Source organism: Phalaenopsis equestris, unplaced genomic scaffold (genome assembly GCF_001263595.1).
Source record: "Phalaenopsis equestris unplaced genomic scaffold, ASM126359v1 Scaffold000246, whole genome shotgun sequence".
In the NCBI taxonomy this organism is placed as follows: domain Eukaryota; kingdom Viridiplantae; phylum Streptophyta; class Magnoliopsida; order Asparagales; family Orchidaceae; genus Phalaenopsis; species Phalaenopsis equestris.
Window position 1 is genome coordinate 319,742 of NW_018164688.1, and position 23,313 is coordinate 343,054.

Genomic DNA, 23,313 nt, shown 5'->3' on the forward strand with positions numbered 1-23,313 from the left:
CTTATCGAACGAAATTAACGAGCCGAACACAAGCTTCTTAACGAGTCGAACACGAGTTGTTCGCGAACAACGAGCCATTTTGACAGCCCTAGCAATTACTTTCTCGTTGCTCCTTATAACTTGAGGAGAAGACAATCGCCGTCTCCCTCTGAGAATTACCCACCACGTGGGCAAATGAGATTTTTCCAGTTTCAACCGTAGACGAATGAAGCTCCATCATAGCAAATCACATAAATCACAGCAAAAAAGCTCTGTCCGACAATTCTTGAAGCCGCAAAGCTCGTAGCTCGACGAGGCAGAGTTGCAGCGAACAAGAGCGAGAGGAAGTCCCACTACCTATGTGCAGATAAGTTGAGTGGTTAGACACATGAGATTAGTTGGAGGCTCATATCATAGCCTCTGACTAATCTTTATATATATATATATATATATATTGTAAAGCCCAAGGGCAATTATATTAAAGAGAAAGGGGTACAGATAGGCTGTATGAGTAGACCCAAATAGACACCCAACCCATACTATATAACACAGAAAAAAAAGAAGAAAATTAAAAACCCAAAAGTAGATGGTGCATAAAAGATCAATCAGGTTGACCCACTTTAGTTTTGCCTCTGCCTCTAGTTCTCGGAAATGAACCAGCTAACAGATTGGTGAGGTGTGTACCATTGTCCGAAGTAGCCAGAGTATCATTCATTAGATTCCTTAGCTCAAGTAGATCTCCATTTTTCTTCTTCCTTCTGAAAGTGTAGACCTGTCATTCCTCATCCGAAGATTGTCGCTCATTCGGATGAGGTGGTAGTGCTGCAGTAGAAATATTGCCAACAGTTGTGCCAACAAGTGTATGTGTGGTAAGAGTTGTCGCCTCTACCCCTGATATTTCTTGAAGGTGGGGAGCTACAAGGTTCTCCTGATTATCTGTCCGCGTAGGTAGGGGTCCTTCATTATTGTTTTCAATAGGGTTTGAAAGTGTAGGTTGCTCTGCAGGGCCATCAAGCTTCTCATCGATCGCAAAAACAGTATTTTCATAGGGAGGGTCCATAGGGGCAATAGAATCAGACACCAAATCCTGTCCCATGATAATTTTCTCTCTAGGTGGATTATATATATCCTTAGATCCATTTTTATTCACTTGATCTTTAGATTTCAAATTAGGATGAAGCTTCTGACATTTATCAAGGGTATGCCCAAACATCTTACAATGAGAACAATAAGGAGGTCTATACTCCATGACGATTTGTTGCCAATATCCATTATGAGTTGTGCCCAACCAGACTTCGGTAACATCAGGTAAAATAATATTTCTTTCAACAAGTATTCTGGCTACAGAAGGTCTGGATGGGTTAAAAGTGGGTAGATCTAGCTTCAAAGGGTCCCCAAGTATGACACCAATAGAGTAAAGAACCTGATAAAGTGTAGCTGGAGCACAGGTAGACTAAACCATACTTGTACAGTAGAAGGTTCATGATTGGGGTCAAAATCAAGAGACCGCTTGAGTAGCTTCATAAGTTTACCAGCGATGTTAAAATATTTTATGGAGAAAATCCGATTGTAGTCCTCATGCACGGCTAACTGAATCAATACACGTCTCTTATCCATGAGCCCTACTTTTTACTTTCCTGTAAATTTGAGGTCATAAAAAATTTTCCTGATTATTTCCATAGGTGGGCGTCCCCACTGAAATTTCTCAATAAGATCAAATTTGAATCTGTCAGTCAGCATTGAAATTTTTGACAAAGAAAATGAGTGTCGTCTTCCCACTTTTTCTGTTTGCATTCTTAATAAAGGGGCAGTCACCTGTACCATCACAACGCTTCTTATAACTTGAAGGCAAGACAACCACCATCTCCCCTTGAGGATTAGCCATTGCGTAGGCAAAGGAGATTTTATCAGGTTCAACCAAAGAAGAAGTATCTTTTTTTCATCACAACAAAAAAAGCCCTGCAAGTCGGGCAGAGGGCAAAAAGACAAGCTGGAGAGCTCGGGGCGAAGCTGCGCAGAAGACATGAACTGCAGAGGAAATTTCAGCTTGGCACACAAGAAACCGCAGCTCGATTCGCGCCAAAAAGAACCGTAGAAGCTGGAAGGCTAGCTAGAAGGTGCAAAGGAGGAGATGACGAAACCACAGAACCAGACGCCGAAACCCTTCTTCGTTTGGCGCGAAAGAGAAGATGGCGATCGCATGGTAGTCCTTCGTCATTGTCGTTGAGTGTGGGAAATGCGTCGTCGTCGTCGAGTGCGGGAACTTCGTCGTCGAACATGGAATCAAATTAGGGTTTCGCAATCTGGCAAAACCCTAGCAAAGTAGATCGCAATCGTGTCGATATGTATGTATGTATGTATGTGTGTGTGTGTGTGTGTATATATATATATATATATATATATCTGTGTGTGTGTGTGTATAGACACACAAAAATCTTAATTAGTTATAATTTAAATAAATGGTATTTTAGATTTTGATTTTAACAGAAATATTTAATTTAGTTTTTATTTTAATTTTTTTAAACTTAATTAGTTAGTAATATTAATTCATCATTCCTTTTACTAATGTTGCCTCACAAATTTGTCCATGTACATTTTGATTTGCTAGTCAAGCAAATTGCACTGGGAAAATATTGCTTCTCTTTCATTTAATAACCCATACAATACGGGTGTCCTCTGTTAGAGATTTCAATATTTTAGTTGCGTCGATGCTATCCATTTTTCAAATGGTTGAACTCTAGCTGACGTGCTGATAAATAATGCATTGAGCATTTTGGTTTGACTTTAACTAGGAATAAAGGATGTAAGACCTTGAGATTGAGCGCTGCCTATAAAGAGTTTAGGGTTGGGAGGTGAAAGAGGGTGTAGAAGACTCATTGAAAGTATAGGAAAACTAATTTGGGGTTGTTGATTTTGAAAATCAGCAAGAAAAAATTAGGGTTAGTTAATATTTGGCTAGTTTGGGAATAAGAAAGAAAAAATTTGGTTGAGGTGACTTGGGTAGGGGTGGATGTTCGGAAACATTAGGACAGGACTAGGGTTAGGCTATCTCTGATACCAAATGATACCAGAGTTAACCCAAACTACAATTGAAATAGTAATATTATTGCAAAATTCGAATAGGGTTACTCAACAAGGGGGGAATTTAGAAATGTATGCACATCAAGTAAGGAGGCTGTCTTGTGTGATGACGGTGAGGGGAGGGGGTGGATAGCGATGAGACAACAAGAAAGAGGTGTGTCCTGGCTGCCTTGGGCGGCGACAGCGCTGTTGGAAGGGTAGGATAGCAGGGAAGAGGTGCGGTTTGAATAGCAGCAAAGCTGGGAGGAAGTGGGAGGTGCCTGGGAAGCTGGGGAGGCAGAAAACAGCTAACGGAAGGCTGTTGTAGCTGGTTGTAGTGATATCAATGACCGGGAGGTGTGGTTTTAATATTACCGTTATTATTATATTCATTATTATTATTATATTAAAAGATCGGTTATTACATATTATTATTATATTAAAAATTCAGTTACGACATACTGATGACACTGCTTTTTCCTTAATCTTTTCATTCTCATTTCAAAATCTATCAATGATTGTTTTATTGGTATGACCTATTTTGTCCCTTGTTGGTTTTCTTGCAGTCAGTTCTTGTTACGATTGATCGTCATGAATGGTATGCTCCTCCTCAGATATATACACGTAATGACAACACAGGGTTTTGGACGGCGAAGACTGCAATACCGCCAGATTCTCTGCTTCGTGCTTCTAGACTTCAAACAAATTCAATTCCTGTTTCTTCATTGAGGAACTCTGTTCCTGTGGAACGTCAACATGATATTAATAATGAAAAATGGGAAGATGTTTGCACAGAAAAGGAGAGTATTGATCAGGCTGTTCTTGAAGGATCATACACAGATGATGTTAAAATTGTGTGTAAAAGAAGGCGTCTGTGGGACAATACATGCAGTAAAGGAAACAGTGAATCTAATGGAAGCGTTCATGCATTTAAGGAATCAACTCCTACACAGACTTCGAACTGTGAAAACAATGATCTTTCAGGCAATATGGCTGTTACATCAACAAATGCATCTTTAGCAGAACATGTGATCGGGCCTGCTCTTGTGATGTTTGAAGTTGGTTCTCTCTCATATTTGATAATTAAAAGTTTTTTTCTTAATTGTAAATGAAATTTATGTCATTTTGTCAAATCCTTGTTGATTGGCAGGGATTATTTTGATGATGATACCAAATTTCTTGGTCACACCTTCCCTTTCTTCTTTGAACAAATTTTATTTTTTTCTTTTGCATAATCCTTTTTGGTATATTACTATTTTTCCCGAGAAGGAAACTTTTATAAGATGGTGGTGAGACCTGCAATCTTTTATGGTACCAGAACTAGTAGAGAAAACAATAGCAACACAAAAGCAAATTTTTTAATAGGGAAATAGGTTTACAACACAACACAACAAAAAAATAATAACACCAACATACATGACACAAGCAACGCCTTTAAGGTGTATTCCAAGGGCGGTGAATGTCGGCTAGGTGGATTGGGATGGTTGGCAATGGTGGTGGCAACTAAAGAATGTTGATGACAGCATTGTAGAGACAGGAAGTATGGAGGATTGTAGGTGGCCGAAAATAGGTGAAGGTTGGCTGTAAGGTGTTGGATAATAAGGTAAATGCAGGAGATGGAGCGACAGAGGCCGGGGAAGGGGATTAGGAGTGACCTACGGTTATGGGGAAAGAGGAGAAGAGCTAGATGGCCAAAAGGGAGGAAGATACATACCTCCTTGGAGTAGGATACAACCGAAGCACCACCTCCTTCTTGGATACAACTCACAAAGGGAAAAGAAATCCACACATGAATTTGAAATCAACACAGCAAATAAACTCCCTCTAAACTCTAAAAACAATAAATAAATAGACTCTTACATGAATTCGAAGGGAAAGAAGTAAAGAAAGTAACTTCTACACAAAAGGAATGGGTGGGGAAGCAATAAATATTCAGAAATTAGCCATTAAAAAACTTTAAAATAAAGAAGAAGCAGAGAAGGAAGGAGGAGAGGGGCGGGCGACAATCACGCTCCGTCAAATTATCGCCCCAGGCCAGCTGGCCTGAGTTTACTCTGGACTGGCCTCATTTGGGCCGGTTCAGTTCAACAGCAGAAGTTTCCGCTGCGAAAACTTTGCTCGTTCTCTTTGTGGGAGATCACGCTCCCGTTCCCTTGTTCCCGATGTGGGAGACCCCGCCCCCGCTTCTGTTGCAGGAGACCTTGCTCTCGCGTCAATCTCCTAAGATTAGGGGAGCTTCGACTTCATCTGTTGAAGATTCTGGTTCTCGTCGGTTGTTCCTGGTTCCCACTGGCGACTATGCTGACTCTCAAAGCATCTGCAGAGCTTTTCCCACTTGCGAGCAAACCTCCCATCGATCTGTTCTTGTTTGGCATAATCTGAGCAAGAGGTACATAAAGATGTAGGTTCTCATGAGCCAAATTTCTAACATGTAAATATCTCTCATTCTTCTCATCTATGACAAGTTGGCCCACAGAGAGGTTGAGGGCTTGAAAGCGTTTGGTTGATGTGCGATTCTTATTATCTTTCAGGTTTTTCCTAGACTCTTGAAGTTTTAGAGAACTAACATCTTCTGTTGTGTTGCAATAACAAGAGTCTCACACTGACATTTCTTCTCTTCATATGGAACATTGAAGGTGAAGGTTGGAAGTGTAGCGGTCCGTGATGCTATCAGTTAGTCGTCACTAAGACCATCCATTGAAATTTTAAATTATGGTATCTTCTAGTTTGTATGATCTTTATATGTTTCATCCAAAGTCGCATGTTTTTTTTATCACATTGAGGAAAGACATTGGATGTATCAATGAGCAAGGAAGTTCCACAGAGGAAGACACCATCTGATGAAAATTCTTGTTCGAACTACTCTTCAGTGTCTGTGATGTTCTTACCCCATTTTTCTACAATTCCCTGCTCAGTAAAATAGATCATTCCTCTGGTTGTGTGTTCTACTTTCACATATCTGAATCCGTGGCACTTGCAACACTTTCTGGCTGTGACAGCCTTGCGGATCGGTTTTGTTGGATAGTAAACAAGGGGGATAGCTTGGTGATGCGGTCACTCCACTTTTGAAGTTAGAGTCTACAATTTTTGTCGGTAGTAACTTGGTAGGAAATTGCGCTGTGTTTCCTGATTCATCTTCATCTTTTCTTGTTCCCCCTTCGACCTTTCGGATCACGGTCAGGGTAGTCTTCTATTAGATTTCATCTTACATGTTCGTAATGCATCACCAAAGTCGGCGGATCTCTCACCATATCTCCTCCCTTGAAAGCTCAAGTATGTATCTCAATGGTAGTATGGCTAGGGTTAAGGATAGGAAAAAAAAATTTTGGTGGGGTTAGGGTTTGGGCTGTGGAAGTGATATTTGGTGGTAGGAAAGAAAGTTTTGGTTTATGGCAGATGCTAGGGAACTCTAGGATAGGACTAGAGTTGGGCTAACTCTGATACCAAATGATGCCGAAACTAGTAGAGAAAATAATAGAAACACAAAAACACACTTTTATTAGTAGGAAAATAGGTTTAGAACATAACCCAACAGAAAATAACAGCACCGACATACACGACACAAACAACACCTCTAAAGTGTATTCCAAGGGCAGTGGAGGTCAGCTATCTGGATTAGGATGGTTGACAATAGCGGTGGCAGCCAAAGAATGCTAATAACAGCGAGAGGGAAGTGCAGAATTGCAGGGACAACAAGTATAGTGGATCATATATGACCGATGACAGGCGGAGGGGTGGTTAGAAGGTGCTGGATAATAGGGTCAATGCAGGAGATGGAGTGGCAGAGGCTGGGGAATGGTATTAGGAGTGACCGGCGGTTATGGGGAAGGAGGACAATGGCTAGATGCCAAAAGGGAGGAAGATACATACCACCTTGGAGGAGGATACAACTGGAGTAGCACCACCTCCTCGGATACACCCACAAAGGGGAAAAAGACTCCACACATGAATCTAAAATTAACACACAAAAAAAACATCCCCTAGACTCTGAAAACAACAAATAAATAGCTCTTACATAAAAAGAAAAGAAATAAATAAAGAAGTTAACTCCCGCACAAAACGAAAGGGTGGGGAGGCAATAAATATTCAAAATTAGCCATTAAAATACTTCTAAATGAAGTAGAAGCAACAAAGGAAGGAGGAGAGGATCGGGCGACAGTCCCTCCTTGTCAAATTATAGCCCTAGATCGCTCCGCCTGGGTTTACCCTGGACCAGCCTCAATTGGGTCGGTTCGGTTCAACAGCTTGAGTTTCCGTTGCAGGAAAACCTTCTCCTGCATTCCCACTGCGGGAGATCTTACTCTTGTTCCCGCTGCATGGGACCCAACTCCCACGTCCTCTACGGGTGACTCCTCTTCTGCGTCACTTTATGGCACAAATGTTGGCCTATAAAAGAGAAACATAAAATAATTTAAGTGTTGTTGAGATGAGAATGCTTACGTGGATGAGTTGCTTGATATTTAGAGACAAAATTTGAAATGAATGTATCCGTGAAAGGTTTTGTGTAGTTGCAGTGGTATATAAGATTAGAGAGAGTCGTCTTAGATGGTTTGGTCACATTAAACATCAGTCATAAAAATGTGTTCTAGATTCGACTTATGTTAAGAAAAACAGCGGTAGACCTTAAAGACTTCGACATATTGTATAAAAAACGATCTTAATTTATTATTAAATGAAAATATGACACTCAATGGGAAGCTGACCCCACTTTTGGGATAAAGGCTTGTTGTTGTTGTAAAGCAATGTTTTCACAGCCTTCTTTGCATCTTTATGTTGGCTGCTTTCCACTGTCTTTAATATCACTATAAATTACACTTCAGCAATTGTTCCATGCTTATTATCTCAAAAGGTACGAAAAAAAATTGTTACTAATGAGAATTTGCCAATGCTGCTTGATCATTGATGGTGAATAAATCATTTTATATGTAAGAAAATGTGTAACTTTATGCTCTTTGTGTTTCAGGATAATTTTTACCAAAAAATACACGGTATTCTCATTAGATTTCACAATTGCAACTGCTTAACAAACTATTCCTGTACACGAGAAAAAAACTGTCAAACAAAATATAGATTTTTTGGTCTGCTGTAGATGCCTATGTTAAGCTTTTTGTTACCAAAACGCAGTGATGTATGTTTTCCTAAAGTTTACTTACAATGTGATGTACAATCGGGTTTTTCTTTGAATCATGAAGTGCAAACAAAGTGCGTGTGCTAGTTAATTGAAATTCATATATAGCATTATACTATGTAACAACAATCATACATATAAAAACTACAAAATAATACATTGCATTTTTTTTAGGTTTAAAAAAAAGCAAATAAATGCTTCTAGTTGTTAAAGTCTTCTTCTTTGATAGGGAAGGAGTGGAGAGCTTGTGTCATGAGTTTTTATGTAGCCCTTTGAATAAAATGAAGTTGAACTCTTAATATTGAGGTGTGGTTTGGTATAGCAGTTGAAATTTCATCAAAAAAATTGAAAGTTAAGTGTGCTTGTATGGGTGCACTTTCAAGATCGCTGATCTCCTCGGAAGTTACACTAATAGGATATAATCGTGACCCATGGCCAACTCAGATAAAAATTTTTTTAGAGAGAGTTCGAGCTATTAAAAATGGCATCAGAGCGTTGCACCCGCTTGAAGATGAGAACTAAGTACTATACAGAACAAAGTATTACGACACGGAGCCTACTTCTAAATTCTAGATGGGATCTAGTGTTCCATGGTGAGAGCCACCTAAGGGTCCTTTTTTGATTTTTTTTTTTCCCTGGTATATGTTTCTAAGTTAAGTGAATCGAGTGTCAGTTACTTAAGTGGGAAAAATGTGAAACCCTTTTAATTAGAATGAAGCTAAACTTTTAAACATCAGGGCCTTTCGGTGTAACAGTTAAAATTTCATTAGAAAATTCAGTAATAAGTGTGCTCAGATTGTAGCATTTTCAAGATGGGTGACCTCATGGGAAGCTACCCAATGAGATAAAATTGTGAGACCCAGAGTGGACAATATCTTGATGGGATGTTATAGTTATACTAGGCGATGTTGAAGTGTGCACCTCACCACTTCAGTTATACTTTAGAGTATAAGCCCATCTCTCTATAGTTCGATGTGTAACCTTACCGTTCATTGCACCACAAAACATGCTTAAGAGTTTTTTTTCTATATTTTTTAATTGTTTATTTTAGGCATTTTTTGGCACTATTATACATTAAAAACCTTGTGATTGGTGTCCTTAAATGATCGTTTATTCTTAAAGAACTTTCTGTATGAGTTTGAAACAATTAAATTCTTTTCTTTTTTAAAATCTTCTAAGAAGCTATGCTAAATATAGCATTGTTAAAGGTGAGCGAGTAGCTCTCTTAGGTTCTTGGGTAAGGCAAAGCGAGGCCATAGTGCCTCACAAAGCCTCTTGCAATAGTGTTCCTTGGAAAGCTACTTGAGCTGCATGCATTGAGGAAGGTCCTTGCTATGATTGAAGAGGTGGATGCCAATAGTAGGTGATGATATTATGAAAAATTGAGATGTGGTATCCGAAGAACATCTTGTAATAGTGAAATAGGGATGCCCATAGAAAATTAGGACTAGATTTAGATAGATAACCTCAAAGTTTTAGAATAATAAATCTTAATTATAAAGAAGATGAATATGATTAGACGAAGGAATAGATGGAGGGTAAAAAACCCAATGTTGGAAAATATGGCATAATTGATATTGGAAATAATGGTTGAGATTCGATGCGAGAACTTACCACCTGTGATACTGTAGCAGCTACAGTACCGCATATGCGTTACTGTAGCTGCTATAGTACCGCATTTGCCTTACTGCTGCTACAGTTACCACAGTACCTTTTCTGATTTAATTCTCTTTTCTAATTTATTTTTCTTTCCTATCTGGTTCTTCTGCTCTAATTCCCCCCTTCCTAATCCTTCCCTAAAATTTCGGCCTTTTCTGCTTCTCTAGACATTGCCTATTTTCTCTACTTACCGTTTAACCTCTACTCACTTCTTATTTATAATTGTCGTGTGCTAATCAGAAGGGGGGAGTTTTATGAGTGCTGCCTTAAAGGCATTTTTCGCCTCCGGGGTACCCAATAAAGAGAAAGTGCTTTGGTTGTTACTCATCTGAGGTGGTGACCGGCTCCAAGAGTCTGTGTGATGCTTCGGCTATAGCTCGACCCCAACGAGAAATTTATCCTTCTACAACTCTTCGGGACCCGTTTCCAACAGTCACAAACCACCTTCTGGCTGCTGTCCAGACCATGCATCCCCCTTTTTGGTGCTTTCCAGCCCACATCATCCCTCTTCTGGGTGCTACACAGCCTTCCGGTTGTTGTCCAGACTACCTCCTGTTGATGCCCAACCACCGAAACATGTACCAGCTGCTATCTAACTCTTTAAGGACACTACTTCCTGCTGCCGTGTAGCCCACAACCGTCATCGAGGAACCGTAGCCCCTCCCCTACAGCCGCCAACCACCTTCCAATCCTCTTCCAGCAATTGTCCCCTCTCCTATAATTGCTAGCTCAACAACTGCAGCCATCTCCCAGCAGCTGCCCTTCCCTCCTGCCACCTCCCCTCAACCGTAGCCATTTTTTATTAGCTGCTAACCCACTGTCCAAAAGACTCCATCCTCGTTCTCACCCATATATCTTTTATTTATTTTTTTGTTCTTGTTTATTTGTCGTTACATCTTCATTTTCAAGTGTCATCTTCGTAATCCGCTCGGAATTCAGAAATAATGTGTTTTCGTTGTGGTTTTGGTTTCCTCTAGTATCATTTGGTATAAGAGCTAACCTAACCTTAGTCCTATCATAGGGTTCTGTAGCATCTGACCCCTCCCAAGCCATCTCCTACCAAAATTTTTCTACCCTAAAAGCTTCGATGGATGAAGTTAAAGCTCCCCGCCTTAGTCCTATCATAGGGTTCCGTAGCATCTGACCACTCCTAAGCCATCTCCTACCAAAATTTTTCTTCCCTAAAAGCTTCGATGGATGAAGTTAAAGCTCCCCAACCCCAGGAGATTGATGCTCAAACTTACCGCCGCGATGCTATAGTAATTACAAGATTGCAAAAGTGTTAATATGGCTGTTACAGTAACTGCGATCTCCTTTTAGATTTAATGCCCTTTTCTAATTTATTTCTTTTTATATTTGATTGTTCTGCTTTTTTTTCCCCCTTCCTAGTCCTTCTCTCCCTGCTTGGGCTGCATTTTAAATTCCGTCCTTTCCTATCCACTCATCTTTAATCCTTGCCTATTTTCTCTAGTTATCTAGTTTAGCCCCTACTCACATCTTATTTATAATTGATGTGTGCTGATCGGGTGGGAGGAGTTTTATGATTATAGATTTCTGCGTGCTCTCTTAGAGGCGTTCTTCCCCTCTGGGGTTGTACCCGACAACGAGAAGGTGTTTTGGTTGTAGGTGGTGATCGTCTCCAGGGCCCGGGTGGTGCTTTGACTGTAATTTGACCAAGATAATACATTTATTCTTCCACAACCCCTTTTGCCTCGTTTCCAACACCCGCAAACCATCTTCTGGTTGCTGTCCAAACCACGCCATCCCCCTTCCGCTGCTGTTTAGACCACGCCATCCCCCTTCCGGCTACTGGCCAACCCGCGTCATCCCTCTTCAGGTTGCTGCCCTGCCTTGCGACTATTGTCCAAACTACCTCCTGTTGTTGCCGTCGACACATGTTCCAGTTACTGTCCAAACTTTCAAGGACACCACTTCCTACTGCCCTCCATGTCACAACCCTTTTCTAGCAACCGCAGTCTCTCCCCTACAGTCGTCAATCACTTTCCAACCGTCTTCCAGCAACTGCAACCCCTCTCCTACTACTGTCAACCACTGTCCATGCCTCTTCCAGCAACCGTAACCATCTCCCAACAGCTGAACATCCCTTCTGCCACCTCCCCTCAGCCATAACCATCTTCCATCAGCCGTCGTTTTCGCTGTCACCCGCGGATATCTTTTATTTTTTATTTTGTTCGCGTTTGTTTATCGTTACTTTCTGTTTTTCAACTGTCATGTTTGTAATTCGTTTGGAATTTAGAAATAATATGTGATTCTGTTGTGGTTTGGGTTTCCTCCGGTATCAAAAGTAATCCCTAAGTTTTAGTTGGTGCAAACATAAATAAAATTTTCATGTTTAGTCTGACGTGTTTGTTTAGGATAATCTATTTACCGGTGATATTTAACTCAGAATGCATTGGAACTATAAATAAAATTTTCATGCTGAATTTGATGTTATGATTTTCATTTGTCCTCATAAAAATATTTATTTAACATTAAATTTAAATCTATAAGTGAGATAATTATTTTTGTTGACTCACTTCTCTTGAGTGCCTAGATGATTTTTAGTGTCGATTTCATTAAATTAATTTGTATGAAATACTATTTTCTACTCTCTTGTATTTTGGCATTTTAAATTATTTTGAATCTGTAATTTATAGGTGCACGTGCCACCTTCATGCATGCTTGATGGTGTGCATTCACAGCACTTTTTTGGATGTGGAGTCATTATATATCATACAGAAATCATTGGTTTGGCTGTGGTTGACAGAAACACCGTAGCTGTATCGGCGTCTGATATAATTCTTTCTTTCGCTGCATTTCCAGTGGAAATTCCTGGGGAGGTAAAAAAATCCATTTTCTCATTTCAACAATTCTTTTAGCTGTTTTTTCGACTGAGAAATATGCACCTTTAGGTTATTTTTTTGCATCCTCTTCACAACTACGCTATTGTTGCTTATGATCCTTCTAGCTTAGGAGCAGGTGCAACCTACGTTCAAGCAGCTACACTCCTTCCAGGTAGGAGTAGTGAGATGTACTTATCGTTATTGTATTAGTTTGTTCATTCTATTTGCTCAATCTTATAGGCGAGTAATCTATATTGGTACGGTCTACTATATCTTTCTCAAAATGCCTTTTTTTTATGCGAATTTCTACTCAAGAAAACATGTCCAGATTGCAAAATGGTGCTTAGATTATTATTTGATTTTAGATTTACCATTTTGTAGTATCATGGAATAAAATGGGTCAAAACATGAATTTTCTTAATCTCTCTAGTAACAAGTTTCAAAGTGCTATATTTAAACTATAAATCGATTTTTAAACTTTACTTTATTAAAATAACTCTAAAGGCCTTAGTTACTCGAGCATCATTTTTTATTGTTCAATGCATTTTTTTTGCGTTGTAACTGTGCTTGCTTCTGCATTTATAAGCCAGTACTTTCATAGTTATACCCTTTTTTATAAGCTATTTCATCATGGAACTCTTAGTGTGTAGGTGAAAATTCACTTTATATTCTCTTATAATGCCCATATTTGGAGAAATTTATCCCTTGTGTTATTTAGGAAAATATGCCCAAAGTTTGATTTTGGATGAAAATTACCTCATGTTGAAATATAAGGGATAATCCCTCTTATTGATGCAAATTTTTGAATGTGACTATAACTTGAAATTCTTTCTTATAAGCATCTTCTCTAGTAATTTCATGGCTTTATTAATTGAACTGCCGCTCTTATTGCCATTTCATCCCTTTTTTTTTTTTTTTTTTTTTGAAGCCTTCTGCAAGTTCTTTCAAGTTTCCCTTTCTTTTGCTTATAGAAAATGGTAGTATTAAAATATATATTTTTTATTTAGATTAGAATCTATTCATCATCCCTTTTAACATTGACAGTCCTCTCAGCTAATAGTAGGAAGCAGAGTTGTTTGAAAGCTATATTTGAAGAAGAACTTTGAAGGTGGCTATAATTTAGGTCCAAAAATGAATATTGAATGAGATCAAAACTGTTATAAACATAATACAAGGTTCGATCGAACACATAATGTTGTGTTCAAACTTTATTTGAATCTTGTTCAATTCTATAACCTTTGGTTTGAACTACATTTGAACATTCTAACTTAGTTCAAACTTCTATTTAAAAACCTAAGGTTTGGCCATATAGTTCAAAAAAGAGATTCATCCTGTAGAATGAGGTTCAAAACTTGTTCAAACCTAGTTCAGTTATTTATATAAACCTCATTTGACTGCTCTTTGCATCGAATCAAAGGTTGAAACCTAGTTTAAAGCTAACTCATGCTTTTCTTGTGGGCTTAGGTTGAATGGTTGGTTCAGAACCGAGGTTTGATATTGAAGTCAAATGAAATTCTAATTGAAGGATTGAACCTTATTTTATCTCATTTATTTGATTCATTAGATTTTCTTTGCTATTTCTGTAGATGTTTGACATGTTTTGTCCTATGGAGACAGTGTGCATTGCCATAGCATCATAAGAAGCTAGGGGTGGTGAAGAAAATGATCTGGCTACTTAATAGTTATGATCTTTTTAAGAGGATAAATTAACCTCTCCTTCAATCACTTTAATGCTCTTGACATTCATTTTTTTAGGGCCCTAACTCATCAACATTTGCTAAAAAGGGTTGCTGCAGGAAATGATTGTATTTCCATTGTATTCAACTTCGGAAGTAATATTATAAATTTGGAACTTTTGAATTTACATTGATCACTAGGTTGGGATTTGATGATTTTTTATTCGAGGAGAGATTTGAAATGACAAGGATCATATTTTTTTATAACTTCCTTATACAATGAATTCAAGAATGCTGAACTTGATAATGCATTAATGGAGTGCACTGTGAAGTTGTGAAAAGTTGGGACTTTGTTGTTGATGTGATATATCACGACCTTGTCTCGGAGCTTGGAATTTTCAAGGAGGGAACAAACTGTAGAGTGGTAGAGTTATACTATTTTAAAATTTACAATAATTCATAAAATTCATCCAAACGATAGAGAGTCACTAAACCAAAAGATCTCTAAAATATCATTTAAGCACATAAAATTAACCAATTTATATCAATTATTTTAATAAAAAAACTTAACACGATATAAATAGTTTCTTAATACAAAATATCCTTATCTATCTTCTCTTGTAAATAAATTTTTTTATGTCTGTCATTTAATTAAATTAACATTTTTTGTAATATTCATTTAAACATGTTAAGTTATACATTTTAATGAATAATTTTGATTGTGTTGTGTACTAAATTTTTATGCATGTGTTCCAACATGAATGTTGTTCATAAATGATTAAATTTTAAAATTTTATTTTATTAAAATTTTTAAATCCTTATATTTCATTTAAACTGGAATCTCAAAAGCAATGCCTAAATTATTGTAACAATTAAGATAAATGAATGTTTATTTCTTTTTTAAAATATTTTTATTTTTCATGCTCATGCAGGTGCACGGGTACAATGATGCCACCAGCTAATATTATAAGTGGGTGACTCCTATGATTGACTTATACATTTATTTTATTTTATTTTTATTTCTCTTTTTCAACATTAAAATATTTTTCCAAACTATAATCTTTCCTTTAATTTGCCCATACTATGTTATTTTATATTTGAAATCAGGAATGCATTTTTTAAAATGAAGGAATAATATGGAAAAGTAATAATTCACCTCAACTTTCAAATATTTGTGCTGTAATCTAATCTTTAGTCACAACTTTTAGTTTGGCACCTATAAACATAACCATGGTTTAAAAAAAAAATTTCAATATTTTTACTATTTTCTAAATACAATTTAGTATTAATTCTCTCATATATTCTTACGATCTTAATTTTAACTTTTAGGAAGTTCTAAAATTTTAAAATAATTCTTATATCCAAAGATAAGTTGATATTAATAACGACAAATTAATCTTTTAATCCTCCAAATGAATTTCTAAATTCAATATTGCTTTTTTAAAGTGTTTTACTGTGTTATCTTTCTATTTTATTCATCCTCTTGCAAGGTTAATAAATTGTCTTTTAAAATAAATTAAGTAGTGTTTAGCAAAATATCTCAATGGGATCTCTTTCCTGATCATTCCCTTATTCTTCTTCCAAATTTACTCCTGTTAAATTAAATTCCTAAGTATTTCTTAAAAATTTTAAGCCCACTATATGGTCCTAATAGTTATACAAATTAAAGAAATGCTAATAGAAACTTAACTCATGTCCTTTTCTTTCCAAATCAACAATAATTTAGCAATTCACATATTTCTCAAATGTCAATTTCTAACATTAATTCATAAAAGCTATTATTAATACATACTAAACTTTAAATTGAAATAATCATTAATGAAATTAATAACAATAGCCTAGCCTTTAATGTTGTATTCTCCTCCTCTGTTCGTCATATCTCTTGTACAAGTTATGCCTCCTTTGAGTAGTTGGTAAATCAAACTCTATTCTTCTAGCCTTCTCTGCTAATACACTATTCATCAATTTTTAAAGTAACTAAATATATTGTAATTGCATCTCTTAGTTTTAATAGAAAATTATGGAACTTGTTTGTATTATAAATAATATGCGGTGTATCCCTCAGTAAGATTATTTTATTTTTGTTTTGCATTTTGAATATTTGTAAGATGTCTCAAGAAATGGGAAAAAAATAATTGGCATATAAAAGTACATTTAAACGATTTTAATTTGATATGAAATGATTAGTAAATGCTTGTGTCAATTAGGATTCAACTCCAGATAATACTGGCAGTGGATGCTTATGGGTGCACAATAAATGAAATAAAAATGATAAATCTGTATCTTCGGGTATCTATATGTACAATTTTGAGGATATATTCGGGTTAGATGGTGATCATGATATAACATTTTAAATGTAAGGCAAATGCTAAAAAGGTAAATAGTTAAATTGAAATATGGAGTGTTAATTTAAATGGAAAGCTTATAGTTCGATAAATTAATGCACTACATTTCTTTTGATTAGTCATGCATAACATTCACATATTAATTTAATGCATAATAAGATTATAGTTGCTCAATAAGTCATGAAAATGCACTGTTTAAATTAATTGTCCTTCCATAAAAAAATGTAGATTGATGTCTGACAGGAGAGATTTAGTTTACAAGAGAAATACTATCATGATTGTAGTTTCTTTGTATTATTTACTTCTATGCAGAGATACTGTTGTGTATGGATTGAGATGTTTTGTTTGCATACTATGTTGTTATTTCTTGATATTTTGATTTTTATATAGCGTACTTTGTGGTTTCTTAGTTACTCTTATATGTATATTGGAAATTATGAAAATTTGTAGAAAGTAAATTAAATATTAATACCGTCCAAACGCAATTCTTGACTTGGTTAATTCCAAACTATTAGGTTGGGTTGTGACAGAAGGAACCAAAAGTGGATTCGAGCGACATCTAAAAGGAATTGGACAACATTTTGAGGTTTAGAATGAGTGACAATATGCAGAATGGGATGGCGTGCTATTCAAGGTTGTAGAAGATCGATTAGAAGGATATAAGGAATTGGACAACATTTTGAGGTTTAGAATGAGTGACAATAGGCAGAATGGGATGGCGTGGTATTCAAGGTTGTAGAAGATCGATTAGAAGGATATAACTTGAAAAAAGGGAACCACGATGAGAGGGGTCTAGTTGAAGGGTTGCATCCAACCACGCCAGTGCCTTTTAATGTGGCATCCTTTTGGGTGGAAGATAATTCGGGAGGTTATGTGGACAAACGAGTTGTTTATAGAGTGAGCCAGATTTATGGAAGAAGGAAAATCAATATGGGTCGAGGAAGGGAACCCAACCCCTGCATCATGGGTGGAATGAGCTTCGTTCGAGGAAATTGGAAAGGAAACTCTTGCATAATGAAGTTGAAGATGCCGATCTTTGAAGGAGAAGATGCCTATGGTTGAGTTTATCGCGTGGAGAGATACTTTGATGTTAATGGACTGACAAAGGAAGAAAAATTGATAGTTATGACTCTATATTTGGAAGGGAAGACTCTAGCGTGGTGTCAATGGAGAGAATAACATCAATCAATCAGAACATGAGAAAATTTCAAAGGCCTATTATTGAAGCATTTCAGAATAATAAGGGAAGGTAATTTACACTTGCAGGTGTTCGAAAATTGGTTTGAGAAGTGTCCATCATGGATTATAAGGAGAATTTAGGTGGCCATATGACCATTTTTTTGGAAGAGCACATTAACCATTTGAAGAAGGTGTTGATGGTTCTCGAAGTGCCATTGAATCTATCGAACGTGGTGACTGTTGAATTGGCCGCTACATAAGACGTTGAAGGGGTTGAGAGAATTTTTGAGACTTACAGAATACTACTGCAAGTTCGTGAAGGGTTATAGTTCAATTGCATGGCCGTTGGAGTAATTGAAGTATAATTTTTAATGGAGGAAAGTTGGGACCCAGTCTTTTGAGAAGTTAAAGAAGACTACAATGACTGTACTAGTGCTGACATTATCTTATTTCAAGCAACCATTCTTTGTAGAGACAAATGCTTCAAGCTATGGGTTAGGCACAATCCTCATGCAGTGTCAACAATCTATCGCTTATTTCAGTCAAGTGTTGATTGTGAGACTCAGACTCAAGTCAGTTTATGAGTGAGAGCCATACAACTTGATCCAATTGGAATTTCATTTTTTTCATTTTGAGGATAATGTGTCTTTTTGGAAACGGAATAATATTAGACTGAAACCTACGACATTGTTTGCCTCATGCTCCACTGAGTCAATGCCGAGCTCGCTAAAATATTTTGGAGACTTATGTCAGGCTAAGACTAAAGGCTATTTAGTCATATGTTAGTTACTATTGTGGGGTATAAATAGGGTTTTATATGTGATGCGGGGCTTGCACGCTGAATCGGCTTTTTTAGTAGGGTCCTTGCTAGACCGGTCGGCTTGCTTTTGGATGGGAACCACACCCCCCTTTTCGCTAGAATCAAGCCCGCACTATTGTGCCGCCTCTCCGCACATGATTCCCTTTCTCTATTGTAACCCCAAATATTAGAAGTTCCCCACTGTCGTAACATCCTACCAGCCCTCCCCCACTGCATTAGCACCCTACCATTCTTTCCCCCTATCGTAACACCCCACTACTAGCCTTCACCTTCCGTGCAACCACCTTCATACCATCAAAACTCGGTTTGCGACCACCCAGCTACCCACCCTTCTCCCTAATATTTTCCCGCAAACCGCAACACCACCACTCCGACTTACACCATAGTTATGATTTTTTCGTTGTTTACCTGCTTTCAGGTGTTTGGTTGTAATCCCAATTTGAATTTCAACAATAGTATTTGCATTTCTATTATGGTTTTGGCTAACTCCTGTATCAATATATTTAGGATTTAGTTATATGCATGATTGTTGTCTTTAATTTTGGGTTATTGTTTGAGAGAGATCACCTACCTTTTGAATTATAGGTGTTTATCTTTATTGTATTTGAGCTATGTTTTTTTGTTGTGGTGAAGTAAACTATAGTGTTTGTCCTAATCTTTGTGGAAACTCGTCTCCTTCCTATCATGTAATACATGAATATTGTTTATTTATGCACTTGCATGTTTGGAAGCTTATTTAAATTGACAATTGTTTTTTATCAGAAGACCAAAAGAGGTTCTCACAAAGTTCAATTCAAGGTCAAATATCATGATGAATGACCTTTGAATAACAATGCAATATTGTTTGAAACAAGTTTGAATGACGTGTGAACATGGTTTGTGCAACCCCTCACCCCAATCAAGTCAGCTGCAACACTTTCCATCAGTCATCCCGCACTACCACTCGCTTTGGCCCCTCCAACCCCCTCGGCGTCTCCTCCGACGCCTCTTAGGACTGTTTGAGCCCCTTTGGTATTTCTTAAATTGTTAATTATTGAGTCGTCATATCCTCTATTATTGTCCACTTGTTTGTGTTGTTTTTCGTTTACGAGTCGATATTGTATTTTCTTCAAAATCAATAATAAAATTGTCATTCGAGTTGTGGTTTGGATTAACTCCGTTATTATTTAGTATTAGTGCTAGCCCAATCCTAGTCATACCCTAGGGTTCTCTAGCATCCACCCCCACCCAATCCACCCAAATTTTTTCGATTTTTTTCGCTCTACTTTTTTCCTTCTCTTCTTGGCTTCTCTTATCTCTCGTCTCTTTTCCGTAACACTTCCAATTATGTCGCCACGTCCATATGCGACGAACCTAACCCGAGAAGAAATGCAAGAATTGAGCAAGATGAGCAAGGTAAAGAAGAGAGAGTTTGAATTCTACGATTGTCGACATACTGGAAGGTCTGAAACTGTACACCAGAGTCTTTTCTGAAAGTGAAGAAAGAAGCATTCTTGACTGCGTGTTCGACCTGAGAGACAGAGGTCGAGCTGGTCTGCTAAAGGAAAGCGAAGAGGCAACGTTTCTCTCGACCGTGACAGAGTCAAAGAGGAGCAACGACAACGACCTAAATTCGTTTTTCCGCAATAGCGATAATGAATATCAACCACGTCACTTTGGCATTCATGATCATAGGAGATCACACGAGGAGCCCACATTCGACACCTATCAGGATTTCGACATCAAAACAGATCTATCAGAATTTGACGGAAGCATGGACCCTGACGACCTCATCGATCAGTTGCAAGCAATCGAACACATCTTTGATTACAATGAGGTACCCGAGGACAATCGGTAAAGCTTGGCTGCTATCAAACTAAAGAAAGGTGTGTTGTTATGGCGGGAAAACTTGCACAGCAACGACAACGTGACGGGGACGAAGAGATCACTAAGTCGGCCAAAATGAAGAAGACAATGCAAAAAAAATAACTACCGCCCTACTGTTGCTAGGATATGTTTTTCCAACTCCATAATCTACAGCAGTGTGACCCGTCGGTCTAGGAATTCACTGTACATTTCGATCATCTGCAAATGAGAGGAGCCCACAATAGCTCGTTGTCCCGGAGGTTTAAATCCGTCATTAGTGACATTGTACAACTCCAGTCATATTGGACGCATGAAAAGTAGAACAACAACAAAAGCAAGGCAACTCTCAAAACTCCTCTTAACAGCAGTCGACATTCAAATCATGATCTCAAACCACATCCACCTCCAAGACCACATTGGAAGCTGTCAAGACACTACCAGGAAGCACAAAAACCATCCCACGCAGCACGAAACGCGAAAGCAAAATTCCTTTGGGATTGTTCCCAAATGAAAATGTTTTTGGTGCCACGGGTAAAACCACATCATAGTCAATTGACCCACCACCTGCATTATTTCTTTTACTGAATAAGGCGTAGTCGAAGAAGTCAAGAAAATCAAGAAAGCTCAATCTGAGGATGGTTCAGAAGAAACACTTCCACTCCCCAGCGACAAAGGCGAACTATTGGCCATACGAAGGGTCCTTCATTCAAAACCCAAATGAGACCCTTCATGGCTACAACACATCTTTCGTACTACATGTACAAAGGCAAAATTTGCAGTTTAATCATTGATGACGGTAGTTGTGAAAATGTCATTTCCACCCTAATGGTCAAGAAGTTAGGCTAAGCCACACAAAAATATTTGCGATCCTATTCTCTCATCTAGCTAAGAAAAGGGAACGAAATTCATGTCGATCAACAATTCTTAGTCGAATTCTCCATCGGCAATCAACTACAAAAGTAAGTTTGGGGCGATGTAGTCTCAATGGACGCATGTCACATTCTTTTGGGGAGACCATGACAATTCGACCGAAAAGCGCAACATAACTGCCTTAAAAAAATTATACAACTTCAAGAAGGATGGAAAACACATCATGTTATTGCCTGTAAAAGATGTGCGAGCCACGACCGACGCTGAATACGTATTACTCTCACAGGCCAGCTTCTTGCAATCAGTTCGCAATGCGTCGATAGCACTAGCTCTAGTCCTCCTAGAAGGTACCAGTATGGATAATGAGATACACACACAACTTAAACAACTCCTACACAATTCCCAAGACGTCATGACTGACGACCTTTTAGATGGATTACCTCCACTACAGGACATTCAACAAGCCATCAACCTCATACTAGGGTATGTTCTACCAAATAGACTCGTCTATCGATCACGACCCGTGAAGTACGAGGAACTCCAACATCAGGTGCAAGATCTTGTTAAAAGAAGATTAGTACGTTAAAGCACAAGTCTATGTGTTGTCTCCGCTCTCATCGTCCCCACAATCATGACATCAACAAAATTGCAATCAAATATCGCTTTCACATACCACGACTTGAAGATCTATTATATCAATTGTATAACACCACCGTTCTCAAAAATTAACCTACGGAGTGTTTATCATCAGATCATAATGCGACTGGGAGACGAGTGGAAGATCGCCTTCAAGACACGAGATGACCTTTATGAATGGACAATCATGTTTTTCGGGATGTCCCTGTCCAACACACCTAACATCTTCATGCGCTTAATGAATCAAGTCTTTCGAGCACATATTGGAAAATTCCAACACACCTAACATCTTCATGCGCCTAATGAATCAAGTCTTTCGAGCACATATTGGAAAATTCGTGGTGGTCTACTTCGATGATATCTTGGCTTATTGTAAATTTGAAGATGACCAATCGCAACACCTACGGGCGATATTCGAGGTCTTACGATCCGATCAACTAAACACCCACCCCAAGAAGTGTGGGGTCCATTTATATAACCGCGCTGCAATCTTTTACCGAGCTTTGACAATTTTTTAGGCTAGCCTCCTATTGAAGATTTGTTCGCAACTTCAACACTATCACTGCCCTCTCATAGAGTTGTTGCAATGGAAAGAATTTGCATGGACAGTCACAGTACAGTCCAACTTCAATATATTGAAAGAAAAAGTCGCTCAAGCCCCACTTCTTGCCTTACCTGATTTCACCCAACCTTTGAGGTTGAGTGTGATCCTCCCGTCATAGACATTGGTGTTGTACTAAGTTAGGGTGGTCACCCTATAATTTGTTTCAGCGAAAAATTAAATGAGACTCGACGAAAATATTCCACCTACGATAGAATTTTATGTCATTGTTAGATCTTTAGAACATTGGCGTCATTACCTACTCACAACTGATTTCACCGTTTGTGTGGATCTTGAAGCTCTAAAATTTTTAAACAGTCAAATTAAACTCAAAGAGCGTCACGCTACTTGGGAAAAATTCTTAGTGTCTTTCCGGTTTGTACTCAAACACAATTCCGGAAATCAGAACCGCATTGCAAATACACTAAAACCGCCATCACCTCCTGATCACATTCTTGCAGACGCACGTGATAGGCTTTGATGTTATAAAAAACTTATATGAGACAGATGAAAACTTTCAGGAAGTCTTGGAACTGTGTAGGTTGAAACCTTATCGGCAGTTCTACAATATAGATGGCTACTTGTTCCGCTACAACAAACTATATATTCCTTGATGCTCACTACGCGAAGCTAGCGTCTAGGAGAACCTCAATAGCAGATTGGCCGGTCATT

General features: G+C 38.0%; 1 protein-coding gene across 1 annotated transcript in view; it reads left to right on the top strand.

The window, feature by feature from the left end:
• LOC110024101 (protease Do-like 7) overlaps nt 1-23,313 on the top strand; it is a 161,367-nt gene that overhangs the window by 102,266 nt on the left and 35,788 nt on the right. Inside the window, exons 15-17 of the mRNA XM_020723860.1 lie at nt 3,606-4,097; nt 12,484-12,666; nt 12,739-12,841. Of these exons, the coding sequence (XP_020579519.1) occupies nt 3,606-4,097; nt 12,484-12,666; nt 12,739-12,841 (778 nt within the window). The remainder of the gene's footprint in view (nt 1-3,605; nt 4,098-12,483; nt 12,667-12,738; nt 12,842-23,313) is intronic.